This window comes from Eschscholzia californica, unplaced genomic scaffold, assembly GCF_041429995.1.
Source record: "Eschscholzia californica isolate CP2 unplaced genomic scaffold, dmEscCali1.0.p SCAF_1, whole genome shotgun sequence".
In the NCBI taxonomy this organism is placed as follows: Eukaryota; Viridiplantae; Streptophyta; class Magnoliopsida; order Ranunculales; family Papaveraceae; genus Eschscholzia; species Eschscholzia californica.
This window is the reverse complement of record NW_028238198.1, coordinates 41,873,366-41,890,348: the sequence shown is the minus strand read 5'-3', so window position 1 is coordinate 41,890,348 and position 16,983 is coordinate 41,873,366. Positions and strand designations below refer to the sequence as shown.

Sequence of the window (16,983 nt, the reverse complement as noted above, 5' to 3'; positions counted from 1 at the left end):
ATTGTTCACGAATTTGAGAAAGAATTTGACATGGTTTCGAACCAATATCTGATAGACGTTCACAACAGTTTTTTCATCGGGTTTCAACCTATTCGCATATACATTACCTAGAAGACTTTCAGCTAACTCATGGTTATGGATTCCAGACACAACTGTCACTTTCCACGTGTCATTATCCCAAGGTAATTCTTTGAGCTTGAACGGACATTGACATTTTTTTGTGCTCGATTTTCTTTTCTTTATGGGTGGTTCATGGGATTTTGGAACCAAATCCTTCTTCTCATATGAACGGAATTCCCCACTTCTTTCGCAACATAATTCAAACCGGGGTTTCTCTCCACCTCTCTTATTACCTGATTTTCCGATCAATATTACAAATTTATGCTTTCTCCCAATTTCTTTAGCCCAAGCGATTAACTCCTCTCTAGTTTGAAAAATATCTGCAGTCAAAAAATACTCACCAACATCGATACTAGACTGACACCCATCATCTGAACCAAAAACTTTTTCTTCTTCGACATGGTACTCATCTTCAGAAGGAGCAATATTAAGGTCTAGAATTTGTCAAAAGGTGAAAAAAGAACATAAAAATCTACTAAAGAAAAAAATTTCTGGATGGAAAGGACTGCCCAGACTGGGGCCTATTTCAGAACCAAATGGATCAGGTAATCCGTTCTGCTATGAGAGAGGTTCCGGACTGCCCAGTCTATGACGTAACAGACCGGGACGGACTGGTTCAGTATGTTTTGTGTTGAAACCCCTCTGACTGGTTCAGTCCGTTTACGTAACCGAAGTTTCACTTTTTTTTTCAAAAAATCACACAATACGTATTGGAACATAAAAAAAAAAGGTCGGGGAATGGTTGCATACCTCATAAGAAACTTCTCCTTGCCCAGAAATAGGTGAAAGAGTTGGAATCGATGTAGAAACCAAATTTTTAGAACCCCCTTCTTCTTCCATGGTTAACTTCCTAATTTCTATTGAAAAGATGATATAAAGAAGCTACAAAAGAGATGTAACACAGTTGAATGATGAACATATCACTCAGATTGATGGTTTCGAATAAAAGAATGGTCGTCGGTAGGTGTCGATGTCGTTGCCGTCGCCGGAGAATGTTGCACTCTTTTCTAGGGTTTTGTTTTGGAAAAAAATGAATTGGGATTCCTCGTGTTTTGGAAGAAGAAGATGGAAGAAGCAAACGAAGGTGAACGTCACCCACATTAAAAACCGGTTTATCTAGAACTCAGGTCAATGGCCATTGACCTGAGTCAACAAAATGGCCGCCTGCTAACAGCTGTTTGGCCCGGTGCCTTTAGAACCGCCCTGTTCTTATTTCCACACATCAAAACCATATTGAAACTATAACTGTTATTAGCGAAATTGGTTAACCGCAGTTTCAGACCAACGAAACGACAATACCGTGCTACTTAGAACATAATAATGTCTTTGAAACAAGGATCAGACCAGTTTATTTAATGCTTTTACTAGTATTAAAACTTACACATATCAAACTAATAGCAAAGACTTGTACAATATTCAATAGACCAACACTTTTACCTTGTTAATGCCCCACCCACCATCACATAGAAGCTTCAACAGGTCTTGACTGCTGCATAAACATCTCATAGTTGGGTAAAGGCTTTATAGTTTCAAAAGCTTTAACCAGAACTCCCACCTTCTTCTTTTGACCATTACCGAATTTATTTACGGCTCGTTGAAGTGCATAATCAAGCATCCATTCCTCTGCATTTTTTCTTTCATCCATCATCTGATGACGAAGATCGACCTTCTCTTGTTCATGTTCGGCCTTTGCTCGCAGATAGACGGGCTCGCTCGGGTTAAAGGTCCTTAATTCTTCCTTATCCTCAATGTATCTTTTAGTTGTTGTTGGTTTCTTCAGAATACTATATCCTTTCTTATATGTTTCTGCAAGATTGGTTTCTCTGCCATATGTGTCAATTGGGTTTGTTGTTGAGCTATCTTCAACTTGCATTGTTTCGACACTTCTATCCATTTCATCTGCAGATTTCAGTCTGTTACTTTCTGCAACTACGGAAGTTGATTTTTCTGTTTCTTCGTGCTTTAGGACGTTTTCGAACACTTCAGTATATGTTTCAATTGCTATTTTTGCATCGAAATGGCCTACTTGGACTTCTATATGAGCTTTGGGAATTGCTTCATGAGCTTTTTTTTCCGAGTCTTGTTTGACTGTAGGAAGAATGAAGCAAGAATCCAGACCTTGAATTTCAAGAAATACACTTTTTCTCTCCGAAAATTCATGTATCTCTCGAACGGATGGTTTCGGTTCTTTTACGAGGTTTTCAGAAGATGACGAGAACCCAGTGTCAAAGAACTCATCTGGTTCAGCATCTCGATTCGTTTCGTTTTTAGTCATTTCATAGGCATATTCATCTAGCTTGAAGATGAGATTTTGGCACAATTCTGAACCAAATGTCATCTCTTTGATATCCATGTTAGTTGTTGCCTTAGCGCTTGATTCATTCAGGTCTAGTCCACAAGTCTTATTCATTTCAGCCACCGTAATCGAAATATCTGTTTCTGCCACGAAACGACCACTTCTCTTGCCTTGATGGTCTTTAAACTCGAACTCTTGTGATTCATTAGGCAGCTCATAAAAAATATTCGCACCATGACATTTTACTCCTGTTTTTTCTTCATGATTACCATCTCCTTTGCTTGAATCGTCCCTTGGTTTATCGTAGATTTCCACAAAGAAATCCTCATCTGTTTCTAAATTCTCGATATCTGCCAAAAATTCTTCCTCCCCATGTTCGATATCGTCATTCAGGCTGTCGGGTTTTATTGTATTAACAGGGACCATACCTGGAAGTCTCGTACGCTTTTGGGTCTTCAGCGAACGCCTCTTCGCTTTCAAGAATTGGTTTAATGGAGGCAATGAGTAGTTATTTTTATGATGATGATGGCCATGAAGAGAGCAATAAGCGTATCGACAGACTGAAGTTTTTCTAAATTCAGTTCCATGTGGATTAAGCATCACAAAATCAGGAAATTTGGAATTCTTAAGTGTAGACGAACAGGTAGCTCTTTCTGCATTTTGCTTCTGATTTAGAGAAAACCTATAGCTTTTCTGTGGATATCTCATTACTTTCATACTAGATGTTTTTGTTAAAGTCTTAACTGGTTTCAAACTAGATTCGTCAATACGACTTTTCACTTGTTTTCCAATGAATTCCGAGCAAACTTTTGGTGAATTTGAACTAATATATGGACTTACCTGAAAATGCTCCTTCTTGCCATTAGAACTCCTAGTAGACTTCATGTAATTAGGTGATATGTCCCTTATCTCGGTCGAGCTTGTTTTCTTCGGTGTGGCAAAATGAGCAGTGGCTATGTCGATATTTGAATCATTTAATCGTGTACTTCCTCTGTTAACACAATTAGATGTGAACTTACTTGAATCAAAGACCTTTATTGCTCTTGATTTCTTCATTTTCTTCTTCAAATCAGGTCCTCCACTTGAAGAAGAGGTTTTTATTATATTACAAGTTTTCTTCTCTGATACAAGATGGTAGTAGTTGTTTTGGGAATCAACCTGGATACCAAATTTGTCAGAGGAGTTTCTTTGAACCATGTTTGAAGAAATGAGTAGAGAAAAAGAATACTTGAGATTGAAGAAGAGAAGATATGAGAATTTAAACTAAAGGAGTCTATTTGGTCCTTCAACAAAAAAAAAAAGAGTCTATTTGGTGGGAAAACAGAAATGGAATTTCAAACTAGAGAATAAAAGTAGCCTATATGGCTATATAACTTTCTTTGACTAATGAGGAATATAGAGAGAGGGGGAGAAAGAGAGGGGGATTCTAACTTCCCTTCATTAAAAAAAACAGTAGCTTGTGTATTTTGTTTTACTTTGTTGTTTCTTAATTTTGGAACAATATGTATAATGACTGAGAGTTCGATTCAGATACTTACTCAAAGTCGATGCATTAATGACACAATCTGCACCGAGTTTAGATCATTGAGATTTAAAAAAAAAAAAAAAAACATTTGATAAATTTATTTGATCAAGAAAGTTTAGTCAAAATCATAGCAATCCGCTGTGACAGAAAAAGCATATCTCCTTATGATGAAGAATTCAAATATGACAGAGGCGCCAAGAAAATGGAGGTGGACCCCAAAACACCCATGGGACCTAGGACCCATCCCACTAAGACGCTCCTCTAAGTTGGCCTTGCTTTTTTTCCCCTCAAGAAAAAGTGAAGTGTATCATTTTCAAGTCCAACCGAACTATCTTGTATAAGTTAGCTCCTGTGATTTTACAACAACACTGACCTATTGCTTATCTGATACATTATATTGGAGAACATAAAACACTAAATAAATCCACAAAATAAGTTTCGTTCCTAGAGTTTTGCCTATCTAAGTTTTGCCGATGAATTCGCCTCCTGTGATTTTACAACAACACTGCTTATCTAAGTTTTGCCGATGAATTCACCTCCTGTATCCCATGGTCGGGTTTCAAAAGATTTCCCTGCCATGCTCCGTTTATCACTTGTAGTTCCGTTCTCTAATAGGTACTCCGGAAAGTAATCCACAAACGTTTTCGTTCCTAGAGTAGTCAACCCATTGAAGAGAAAATTCCTTACCAGATCCTGAATATACACAAGAAGAACAACATTTGAAGTAGGGAACGAATTGATGACAAACTTTTAAAAGCGTGGGAAACTCTGGGCATACCTTTGCGGCAGTCTCGCCTATCAACTTTTTCAGCAAGCGATGACCCGGATCCTGGTTTTTGGTTATTAAATCAGTAGCAAAACTTGGAACGTGGAAAATGCAAAGTTTTAGTTTACGTTTATTCAGCCATCTCTAAGATCGCAAAGCTAACGCTTCCTTCTCAGAAACAATTCAATGTTCATTATCTGAGGTAACTATAAATGGTCAAAGATCATATATTGAAAGAACTTCGAATTAGAACCTAAAGACAATTCTTTTATTATTGCATATATTTTCACTGTCTACTTAGGTTAGTGATGTTTCAGCAACAAAGGAACTGAAAGACGGCAGAAGAAACTAGAAACAAGTTTACCTTTTCTGCTCTCCATGTGAGATATTTGTGCTGTGCCACACGGTTACGAGTAATTTCAGAAATATCTCTCTCCTCCACTGATTGATCAATTAGCTCAAGCCATGCCTGTCATGAGCAATTAACAATAATAGCAAGATTTATTTTTGTCTAAACAAAAATTATACACTACTGTAAAATCTATACCCGAACAAACTCATAGAAAGATTTCTCATCAAAAAATTTATATAAAAGCCAACAAGGCCAAGTTTATGGCGTTCAAATAATCATTTGATCTAAAGCATGTGGTATTGCTCGAGAATTATATGTACCTTGTAATAATCCATGAACGCAGAGAGTAAAATGTCATGATTATGTTGGTTTGAGGTAAACTTAGTCCAGATGACAATTGGTGAAAAAAATTTCAGAGACTCGCTTGTTATCTTGCCTCCCCAAGGTAACAGCTGCATAAACTTCGACATTAGGGTAGTCAAAGATGATTTACGAGAAAAGGTAACATAAGTATTGATGATCTACCTCGGCATATTTGGCACCCAGAGGCATTAAGTTCTTGTAGTATTTCTCCCTATAGTCTCTGTGAATGATGACGTCTTGCAAAGGATTAAGATCCCTAGAAATGACAAAATCTAATTTTTGGAAGGATTTCAAAATGATCATCAATTTTCAATTCAAAGTTGCAACAATCCAAGGAAAAGAAAGTGAAAGTCAGCTTCTAAACCTTGTTTGTATTAAATAATATATGTAGCATAAGCGATCATTAAATTTCATATAAAAATCTGACGGATGATCGTTAACCACCCTCCTTCAATGAAAAATTACTACGACGATGATGAACGCAAGAAAATATTAAATACTATTCGTACAAAAACTGAAGGTCCTTAAGTCTTTTATAGACTTACATAACTAATCAACTTAAAATTGCTAAAATACTAAGAGAATCTCTAATGGGACACTACACAAAAACTCTAACTATCCTGAGCGTAAAGTGTCAATTAAGGTTCTCTATCCTAAGTGGCAAAACAGAGAGCCTCTAAACTTTTGTGCGTCCAATTGAGATCTCTAAAATAACTTCATTTGATACACATGTCAATCCTTAGTTTAATAGGAAAACGTAGTTATAAAACGTTTTCTTATTGGTTTAAATTTTAAAGTTAGATGAGTAGGCACTCAGAGACACTGGAGACTCTAAATTTAGAGTGTCTTATTGGAAATGGTTTTCCAACAAAACATCTAAGAATCCAATGTGGTACTCTAAGTTTTAGAGTTTGAGTGTCCTATTGGAGATGCTATTACCATAACTGCTAAACAGAATAACTATTAACATATTGACTACTATCTTAGAAGCAAAATATTAATTACTAAAATATCAGAATCTTTGATAATATGAGATATTTGTCAACACTAGGTTGCCCAAGTGGTCGATAGTGTTGACATAAACTCCGAAACCCTGAAGGTCCCAGGTTTGATTCCCATAGGAGGTGGAATCCATGGTTTATTGAACCTGGGTTATGTGGAAAAGCAGTTGGTTACATAGTTATTTTTTACTTATTATCTATTAGTGGTTACCTAGTAGTTATTCATCTTTATCTATTAGGAGTTTAGTGACTGTCTTTTTATGTATATATATAATATATATGTGTGTCTAGGACATGAATAAAAATCAGATTAGAAGTTTTCTTCTTTCAACTTCAGACTTTTCTATTTCTACACAATTTGTGTAAAGTGTATAGGTTATTAAAGGTATAAATAAAGTAATTTAGTTGGACTATAGGACCGTAGTTTCAGTTGGTTTTAGGCCGTTGTTTAGTTGAGCTTTAGGCTCGTTTCCGTAAGAGTTTAAATTTGGCGATTATCGTGCTTATCACATCTCATTGATGTATCAATGCCATTGTATGAATTCGTAGTCACTTTCCAAAAAGAAAAATAAAAAAGATATATGAGATATTTCATCTATCCATAAGATACTAATATATATTTCATTCCTCCAGGGTCCCATCGGGTCTAAAATCTTTGATATTATGAACTCGATCAAAAGGCGTAGTTTATCCAAATGTAATAGACGATATGCACCGTATTATTATAGTCCCATTTATCGTACTTTATCATTCCAGTACCCTTGAAACGGACCTAGCTTTCAAGGTCATTTTTAGAAATTTGCCTTTGTCTTTCCCTATTCTCTACGTTCGCAGCTTGATTTTTCTTAAGATGAGTTGGATAACTGATGTAGGACAGAAATGGGAAGTTGGAAATAAGGAAGAAAATAGCTTGATTATATTATAGATATAAGAAATAACGCACTAGTATCACACCAGTACAAACTAGGAATCACTCCTAGAGCCCTTAGGCATCACACCTTTGGGGTATTTGCATCACACAAACACATAAAGCTTAACTAGCTGCTGGAATACTCTCTCTGTCCACCAAACAGCAGAATTACATGCCTTATATAGGCCTAAAACCCACCTTTGCTATCTTTACTTGTAGACTATTGAACTTCTAAACTCCTATAGCACTAAAAAACATTATAAAGGACATTTAAGACATTAAAGAGACACTATAAGACATTAAAGACATTAAAGAGACACTAAATGACATTAAAGACACTTAACCATCCTAATACTTAGAAACTAGTAGAATCTCCACAAAGACATGTGGATCAGGCCCGCATTATTCAAGGTTCTAAGTGGGCCATTCATGCAAGACACGCCAAATCAGAATTTGGGTCTGGCAATCCTTCTTTTGACGTCTCTCATATGCCTTAAACAGTTGCTGCCATTCATCTCTATCAATTCTCCCGGGCTTGAGAAAACTCGACCCCGACGAGTTAAATGCATAAAATTTCTCATCAAGGTCCTGGTCAAGTACTTTGGACTCATCATCTCTATCAATTCTCCCGGGTTTGAGAAAGCTCGACTCTGGCGAGTTAAATGCATGAAGGTCTTCGTCAAGTACTTTGAACTCATCATATCTAATCCTTGTATAGTCAGTAAGTGGGTGCCCCTTCCAATTAATCCAATATCCTTGATGGGAATCCACCTCGATAGAAACACTTTGATGATCAACAATGTCTTTAGTTTCTTCGTTTTCCGCTGTTAGAGATGTGGTAACGAGTCCAACAACAGATACATGGGAACTATTTTCTTCCTCCTCTAGGTCATTATACTCATAGATTCCATAATCAAATAAAGTTTCATTTTCTAGAGCTTTCTCTTCATTATTTCCGGCTTGCTCATCTCCTTTTGCAGTTTCAGGATGTTTAGCAAGATGGTGTGTTCGAGTTTCCATCTTAGCTAGTCTGGTTTGCACGTCTTTGAGTCGTTCTGTAATTTCAAAAATGATATCGTCTCGTTCATTCTTAGTTAATCTTCTCCAAAGTCCGGATCTAGTTGCCATCATGTAACCTCGCTCTGATACCAAAATGATGTAGGACAGAAATGGGAAGTTGGAAATAAGGAAGAAAATAGCTTGATTATATTATAGATATAAGAAATAACGCACTAGTATCACACCAGTACAAACTAGGAATCACTCCTAGAGCCCTTAGGCATCACACCTTTGGGGTATTTGCATCACACAAACACATAAAGCTTAACTAGCTGCTGGAATACTCTCTCTGTCCACCAAACAGCAGAATTACATGCCTTATATAGGCCTAAAACCCACCTTTGCTATCTTTACTTGTAGACTATTGAACTTCTAAACTCCTATAGCACTAAAAAACATTATAAAGGACATTTAAGACATTAAAGAGACACTATAAGACATTAAAGACATTAAAGAGACACTAAATGACATTAAAGACACTTAACCATCCTAATACTTAGAAACTAGTAGAATCTCCACAAAGACATGTGGATCAGGCCCGCATTATTCAAGGTTCTAAGTGGGCCATTCATGCAAGACACGCCAAATCAGAATTTGGGTCTGGCAATCCTTCTTTTGACGTCTCTCATATGCCTTAAACAGTTGCTGCCATTCATCTCTATCAATTCTCCCGGGCTTGAGAAAACTCGACCCCGACGAGTTAAATGCATAAAATTTCTCATCAAGGTCCTGGTCAAGTACTTTGGACTCATCATCTCTATCAATAACCTTCTGACACAAGGATTTGAGATGACAACAGTGATCTCAAAGCCTCTTCCACTCTTGATCGAGAGCTTGATGACAAGGATTTGAGTTGGAGGCGCACAAAGAAGCTACCATGGTCTTAAAAACCAAATGAGGGTGAGAGCTTGAAGATCACTTGACAGAGTAACCATTCTTCATTGGGCTTGAGGAAGCAATTGATAGTAACCAACAAAGGTTGCTTCGAAAAACACGACTATAGTTGGTTGACGCGTACAACAATGTTGAAAGCGACTTTTGACAACCTAGCTTTAGTTGTCAATTGACAGATGACTTATCATCAACTACTTCCTTTAACATAAAATCACTAAAACAATGATGAATAAAAAATATTATCAATTATTTTCACTTTAAAACTGAAGATTCTTGAGTCTTTTATAGACTTATATAACTAATCAACTTAGAAGTTAGGACTACTAAAATACTAATACTGTTACATTACCATAACTGTTAAATAAAATAACTACTAACATATTACCGACTATTTTAGAAGGCAAATATTAACTACTAAAATATGGTCGCGGCTTTGGGGGATAAAGAATAATCTCCGGGGAATAAATTCTCTAAGGAATCCATGTTTTTTCGTACATTCTCAGGGGCATATTTCTGGACTACAGAATAAATATGCCCATGAATCAATATTTATTGATTAAATCTTTTTTCTCCAGAGAATTTTTTTATTCCCCAAAGTCGCGGCCTAAAATATTATAATCTTTCATATATGAGTATTCTATAAATTAGATAATATCTCTATAAGATACTAATATATATTTTTGATCCTCCTGAGTGCTACAAGTTATCTGAAATCCTTGGTATTATGAACTTGATCAAACGGTCTAGTTTTACCCAATATAACAGACATATCTATCGTATGATAGATGTGTCTATTCATCGTACTCTATCAAAATCACAATATTGTGGCCCTTACTTTGGATGCCTAGTGTTGTTATACGGGTTTCTTTCAAAAGAATATTATAGTGGACGAAACGCATTAATCTACAAGATGTTCCCGTATTTCCAATGAAATAGTCGAATATTTTCATTTCACATCATCCAACAAGAAGTGAGACTTTGATATTTCCACCGAAATGACATAAACAAAATAACAGTAAAATAAGTTTCGACCAAAATTTAAAGAAAATACTATCCTTTTAGAGTATTTAATTTCTACTCGAAATTCACAAGAAAAAAAAATCGATAATTAATCAAACTCTGGAATAGACCTATACGGAAAAATAAAAACTTTATAAGAAAATCAAAATTTGAAATAGACATAAAAGAATGATAAAAACATGTCTTACAGAAGCTCTCTTACCTTTCGAGTTCATATTCGTGACAAGTCTTACTTCCACGGAAAGATATACAGTTTTATTATCTTAATCTTTGTTACGAAAAAAATATTTATGATTTGCTATCCCAGACAAAGGTATAATCTATAAAAGATGAGGAATAAAAGAAAAATGATTGGTCGACAAAATGTTTTGAAAAAGGAATGGATAAAAAAGTAAATAAATACTCACAAGACAATTATGTTCATGCGTGCTAGAGTGACAAAATTGGCGCAAAAAATAGGCACGTCAACTTCCGGCTTAGGGAAAACAGCAAAATCCAAGACCTGTGGGAAATAGTCTTATAAGGAACATGTAAGCTATATTTTAATTGTTAACATCCTCCGTATTAAGAAGTACAAGACAGACTTCAGATACTTCTCCATCCGCGAAAAACAAAAGGACTATTGGTACAACATCATTACAACAAATTTATACCAAGATTCTATTCCTACAGACAGTGCTTCCACCTTTTTTAATTTTTGGTTTCGCAGTTTCACAGCTTGTTGAACATAACATTGACCACGTAAACAAAAATTGTTCTACAATTGTTGTAAATTTGTTGTATCAATAGCATTACTCAAAATCAGAGTAATTTCAAAAAGGGGTGTCCATCAAAAAGATTATATTCTGCTACATGACGAAAGTGTAATAATCAAGACAATATCCACATCTGATTATAAACACTTGGCTTGTCATTTATTAGGAAAAGAGACGTAAGATGTTGTCAAGTCGTTACTTCAAATATAACATACGACTACAACTACAAACAAGTCCAAATTGAATATGTTTGAAAGTATTACCTTCATTGCCTCATTCTGTTTGATACTCAAACTACGGAGGAGTCTAATCTTAGAAGATTGAAATGACTGCATTCGAAGCTCTGCTTTTCCATCCACTGACTTCAAGCAATTATATTTCTCCTATAAAAAATCAAAATTCGAAAGTAAGGTTATCATCAATAATATCATTGAAAAGAAAATTATAACATAAATGACAAAAGAAACGGTACAAAATCGTCATTAATTAAAATTATATATAGTTCACTACAAATAGATGGAAAGAAATATATTATCATCAAAATAATAAAATGATGCTATACTACTACTAGTACTTATTTTGTGGGTGAACACATGAAGTACATAAAAATTACCAGACAGATTAAGACAATTGCATATAACAAGATGAATTAGGAAAGCCAACTTTCATCAAATACAGATGTTCAATAACTACCCAAGATTTATTATGAGGTGGTCAACTATGGTATTTCAGTGTTTGCTTTGGAACTCTTGGCTTTATATATTTCATAATCCATAGAACACCATACACGCGAGCATCTAATAAGAAAACGTACATAGGAGTGTTAAACTTTCATCTATCATTACATAATTCGGAACTCCACTATGATGTAAACTACCATCAATCATTTGTTCCTACAGATGATTATCTTCATCACATTGCCAACTCTAACTAGGCATACAGGTAACAAGTTCCAGCTTTCGTAATAGAGGTTCCTACCCTTCTTCAGTCTTCACAAGTAACCCTCCTTCTAATATACACAGTTGGGATCAGCATAGTCGACTGATTAACATTACTGAGTTACTAGGGAAGCCTTGACTAGGTTTATTAGAATAACAGGTTTAAGGTGCGACAACACTAACTTGACATTTGACAGAGTAATTGGAGGTGGGATACGGCTCATGGGTAGCCTCATCCCTAGCTGAACCCCCCCCCCCCCCAAGTCCGTTTTCCTTTTCTTCTAGCTTCTGTCTTCTTTTACTCTCTATCTCTTGTCTAATAAAGAAAGGCAAAAGAAGCTCTTGCTGGCAGCTTTATATACTATAGAGAAGACATGGGAGAACCCAGCACAGTAAATTGGCTCGGCTTGGGGTACTAGTTGATAGGCGATATAGATGATCCCCACCCCCAACTACTGAGATTCCAACAAAGCTGGAATGCAATAAAATGGAAGCTTTCCTAAGAAAAAGCAAGCTAGTTAACTGGAAACATCTCACAGGTTCAAGGAAATTACCCCAAAATAAGATACGATATGCAAAAATGGTATAACTGGACTGGATACGGGCAATTACTACAGCTTGTGGTGTGAAAAGCGAGCCTTTAAAAGTACTCATGTTATGACTGGACTAGATACTGGTGTGAATAATGATATATTCTCACAATGTAATCTTACAATATAGATACCAAAGTATATCAGTATGTAACAATTTCAAAAGGCACATAAATTCATATGAGCATGTTCGATAAACCTGATGGGAAGTCTTCACAATGTGAAACTGGGTATCCCGTAAATAACATCACATGTCTTTTTCTAGTTGGGTTCCAAAGGTTAGATATTAACTAGTTTAGTTGTATGTCTCCAATTCTAAATGTTCTATAATTTCAGCAGTTGCCAATCCATGGCTCTTATCTTTTTCTCTCTCTTATCTGGGTATGTTACTGGTTTTTAGAACATTATTGATTCTTCTACCTTGTATTTGAGAGAGATTATTGAACTTTCTTGGATGCTTAAGGATGATTTAAGCACCAAAACTATAAGGCCCGTTTGATACGCAGCTCGGAAATGGAACGGGTACAAAGAATCGCATTCCATAATGGTGTTTGGTGCACAGAAGTGCATCAGGAACAGCATTACTAGGGGAAATGCTATCTCCTCAAGCTTGAACACTATGGATAAAGTCAGACAATTTGTCAAATTATAACAATGTTGGAGGACTTCCATTTATTAACTGAACATTTAAGTAATTTGAAGTTAAGAGATTAAATTTCATACAACAAAAAGAAAGGATTAAAAAAAATTGAGAGAAGAAGAGGAATAGTGTATTATTACCTGTAAGGGAGAAGAAAGCAATTGAGTACGGCATTGAGTTTCTTGAACAGCAAAGTTGATGAATTTCTGGTAAGAGAAAGATGATGAAGATATCCTCTCCATCAATTTCCAACTCCTACTTTCCTTCTCCACTAGTACTTCGTTTCTGGTACTTCTAGTTTTGGTGTTGAACACGAAAATATCTTCTTTGAGTTTTATTCGGTGGGGTGGGGCTTTGTCGGCCTCTACCTTCCATTTGGGTAAATGGGCCAGACCCCATACCTGCCCATACTTCGAAGTTGGGTGATTTGGGGAAATAAAGAAACTTTCTGGGATATAAATTTTTTTTGTTTCTTCCAAACACTTATTGTTTCAGGCAACACTTCTTCTTCTCTCTCTCTCATTTCTCTCTGTCTCTCTTATCAGTCATCTCTCCTCTCTCTATATCTCCGGCGAAGGGGAGGAACCCCTTCGTCGTAACCCTAGTTTCCAGACAAAACCGATCTGGTTGTGTCTAGAAACAAGACCAGATGAGTTAGAGATCTGGTCTGGTTTTCAGACGCAATCAGATTGGCTTCGTCTAGAAATCAGAAATCCGACGAAGGGATTTTCCCCCCTTCGCCGGAGTTAGAGAGGGTGAGAAGAGAACTAAAAGAAAGAGAGAGGGAGAGAGAGAGAGAGAGAGAGAGTGAGGAGAGAGAGTGAAGGGAGAGAGACTGAAGAGAGGGACAGGAGAAAGAGAGGGAGAATTCGGCCGGCGTCGGACACCTCCGGCCGGCGATGCTAAGGGTGTGTTTGATTTATGTTTTTTTGGTTTTTACCTTTTCCTCTGGAAACTAGTCTTGTTTCCCCAAAACACCGACCTTCTGTTTATTAAGGGAGCAAATGCCTCTCTTTCTACTGTTTTATTCGATTAGGGCTGAGGTAAGAAGACAGAAATTGATTTCATCATTTCAATGGGTTTGTTCCATTGGGTTTAGATAGTTGGACTCTAACTGTTCATATAGGCACCCCTCATCAGTTTCTTATTGCCTTGTGCTTTCCCTGGGTGAGAAAAGGCGCTCGCCTAAGCCCTCCCAGTCAATCATGGAAACAAGGGGAACTCGCCTAAGCCCTCCCAGCCAATCATGGAAACAAGGTGAACTCGCCTTCGAAGCAGGTGACACCCTTAAGGACCTATCGCTTTTAGCGTCTAGGTGATGATGCCTTCAACAACCTAACATGGTCCTTGTATAAATCTACGAAAATGAAGTCAATCGATTTCTACCATTAGGTTAAAATAGATAGCTCAATCTTTTAATGCATTGGGAGATCAAATTAAAACCTAGTTAGGATCCAATGATTCCATCTCAAGAATCAAGAAGAAGCAGTAACATCTACTGAAATAACTAATTAACTCTTACTCCAAACATAATATTTACACCCCCACAGACAGGACTCTGAACTCACACATCAACATTAACAAACAACAAGCTAATGAGCAACCAATACTACACACATTCTGAATATAAATCAAACCACAGATCATCTGAAAACACGAAGCGAGTGATTCGAAGATGAAAACCCACCATCCACCGCTAAGTTTACCCCACTAATATACCTAGCTTCATCACTAGCCAAGTAAAGTACAGCATCAGCTACATCATCGACCGTTAATTCCACCCCCTGCAAGTTTCCATTTCTACCCAAGAAATCACGAAATCCTTGCCAGGCATCCTCTGTTCTTTCTTCTGGTGGCAAATGAGCCAGTGCCAAGTTTGTAGCTACACCATAAGGAGAAACACAGTTTACTCTTATTCCATGTGCACCAAGCTCTGCTGCTACATTCTTTGTTAGTCCTACAACTGCATGTTTGGACCCAGTATAAGCGTGTGGGCCAGCTCCTGCGATATTACTGGCAACGCTAGAGATAGAAACTATTGAACCTTTCTTATTCGGTATCATCACACGTGCGGCGTGCTTCATTCCTATGAATACACCTTTAACATTCACATCGAATATTTTTTCAAACTCTGATATGTCTACTTGTCGAATATCTTTTTGTGGACTACCTGACAGACCTGCATTGTTGACCATTATATCAAGGGACCCGTATTTGCTTATGGTGAAGTCAACTGCATTTGAGATTTGGTCTTCAATTGTGACATCACCGTGGAAGAAACATACGTTTTCCCCGAGGGAGTTGCAGACTTTTAAACCAAGTTCCTCTTGAATGTCGAGTATGCAAACTTTTGCACCGTTATGGTGAAAATGTCGGACAATACTCTCACCTATGCCAGTGGATCCACCTGTTACTAATGCAACTTTTCCATGTAATCTGAAAATTGCAAACACATATATTACTATAATAAGGTATTACTCTAATGCGAACAAATTTTATGTCCGACTCAAATACACCAAAGATTCGAGACTATCATTCAGATGAGTTAGACATCACACGTAAGATAGGAGAACATCCTAAAGAGTATCTAACCATTGGATCGTTTATTCAAAACAAGTAGCTACGATTTAATGAAATCGAGCTCACACCTATAGTTTGAGCTCTATCTAATACCCCGCAAATTTTTAAAGAGACGGTGGATTTAGGTTCAGTATTCCTGGATCTATCACTATCATGTTAAGATCTAATAATATTAGCTATAATGAGATTCAACTCTCATTTTTGTAAAACAAACAGTGGCTCACAATAAATAAACAATTGCCTAATATCCTGAACCATACACATAAACATTGAATTCATTATTTATTAGAAATAAGATTTGTTGTGGTAATTTAAGATATTGCATAAACTATATGAACAATAAGGCGACATATAAGACTAGGATTAGTATAAAGATGGATTTAGATTTGGATGACATGAATCTACTACACCTTTAAATTCATGGTTCTAGATCCCAAATTGTACAAGAACATAAACAGTTTAATGAACAGATAAAAGGATTAACAATTAAACACAAGAATTAATAGATACTGATAAAGAACAGAGAGAGAGTTTTGTGTTAATTACCTTTGGTGGGGAAGAGGTGAAGAAGAACTGGTACTTGAAGTGCTAGATGACATTTCTGAAAATTTTCTTTCAGGGTCTTCTATATATAAATATATATGACTCTCTCTCTCTCTCTCTCTCTCTCACTCTCTCTCTCTCTCTCTCTCTCTCTCTCTCTATATATATATATATCCTTTAGAGTAAAAATGAATTGAAGAACAGAAGGTACCCTGAAACAAACTCAAGGTTATGAATGTAGAAAGACAATGAGATGGGAAAGTGGTAAGAGTTGGAAATATATCCTTCTTTAGTGGACTTGTCGTTTTATAGTCTCTTGTGGGACAACCATGTGGGAAGTCACATATCATACGAGATTCCTTCCCCTTTTTGTGGCAACTCTAATTGGAGCATCTCCAATGCAAAACTCACTTAAAAATTTGGTCACATGGGTCAAGTTCCAATTGAGATACTCACACTCATGTCAAGTTCCAATGTGAGATAGAAGAACTTAATCAAGAGAAGAAGCAAAGTAAGAAGATAGCTGACTAAACTGAATTACCAGATTCTATGGGCACTCACCTCCTGCGTGTGAAACTCACGTGTATGTTTAAGTGTTAGTTACAGTCAGTTAGTCACTAAACTAATTGTG

At 36.5% G+C, this 16,983-nt stretch overlaps 3 protein-coding genes across 4 annotated transcripts; all 3 read right to left on the bottom strand.

The window, feature by feature from the left end:
• Positions 1-1,445: 1,445 nt before the first annotated feature.
• Positions 1,446-4,089, bottom strand: LOC147566922 (uncharacterized). Its single transcript, XM_086653497.1, has one exon. It carries the CDS (start codon positions 3,611-3,613, stop codon positions 1,580-1,582), a length of 2,034 nt encoding a protein of 677 aa, XP_086509623.1. The 5' UTR covers positions 3,614-4,089; the 3' UTR covers positions 1,446-1,579.
• A 162-nt stretch (positions 4,090-4,251) lies between these two features.
• HY2 (phytochromobilin:ferredoxin oxidoreductase, chloroplast / phytochromobilin synthase (HY2)) lies at positions 4,252-13,549 on the bottom strand. 2 transcript variants are annotated; one of them, XM_086653498.1, is made up of 8 exons: positions 13,370-13,549; positions 11,325-11,444; positions 10,714-10,808; positions 5,585-5,678; positions 5,380-5,511; positions 5,072-5,176; positions 4,720-4,770; positions 4,252-4,634 (listed from the first exon to the last, which is right to left on the bottom strand). In XM_086653498.1, the coding sequence occupies exons 1-8, from the start codon at positions 13,469-13,471 to the stop codon at positions 4,455-4,457; spliced, it is 879 nt and encodes a 292-aa protein (XP_086509624.1). In that variant the 5' UTR covers positions 13,472-13,549; the 3' UTR covers positions 4,252-4,454. The 2 variants fall into 2 exon arrangements, with proteins under 2 accessions (XP_086509624.1, XP_086509625.1); XM_086653499.1 differs by having other exon boundaries at positions 5,585-5,642.
• Positions 13,550-14,622: 1,073 nt separating this feature from the next.
• ABA2 (NAD(P)-binding Rossmann-fold superfamily protein) lies at positions 14,623-16,633 on the bottom strand. The gene is made up of 2 exons (XM_086653496.1): positions 16,356-16,633; positions 14,623-15,665 (listed from the first exon to the last, which is right to left on the bottom strand). The coding sequence occupies exons 1-2, from the start codon at positions 16,406-16,408 to the stop codon at positions 14,873-14,875; spliced, it is 846 nt and encodes a 281-aa protein (XP_086509622.1). The 5' UTR covers positions 16,409-16,633; the 3' UTR covers positions 14,623-14,872.
• Between the last annotated feature and the right edge of the window lie 350 nt (positions 16,634-16,983).

Bases quoted from the DNA above. Each gene is read 5' to 3' on its own strand.
- LOC147566922 (XM_086653497.1), bottom strand. From the start codon at position 3,613: ATGGTTCAAAGAAACTCCTCTGACAAATTTGGTATCCAGGTTGATTCC.
- HY2 (XM_086653498.1), bottom strand. From the start codon at position 13,471: ATGGAGAGGATATCTTCATCATCTTTCTCTTACCAGAAATTCATCAAC. The intron at 5,512-5,584 runs GTAGATCATCAA...AAGTTTATGCAG, and splicing joins TGGGTGCCAAATATGCCGAG to CTGTTACCTTGGGGAGGCAA. The intron at 5,177-5,379 runs GTACATATAATT...TGCTCATGACAG, and splicing joins CGTTCATGGATTATTACAAG to GCATGGCTTGAGCTAATTGA.
- ABA2 (XM_086653496.1), bottom strand. From the start codon at position 16,408: ATGTCATCTAGCACTTCAAGTACCAGTTCTTCTTCACCTCTTCCCCAC. The intron at 15,666-16,355 runs GTAATTAACACA...TGCAATTTTCAG, and splicing joins TCACCTCTTCCCCACCAAAG to ATTACATGGAAAAGTTGCAT.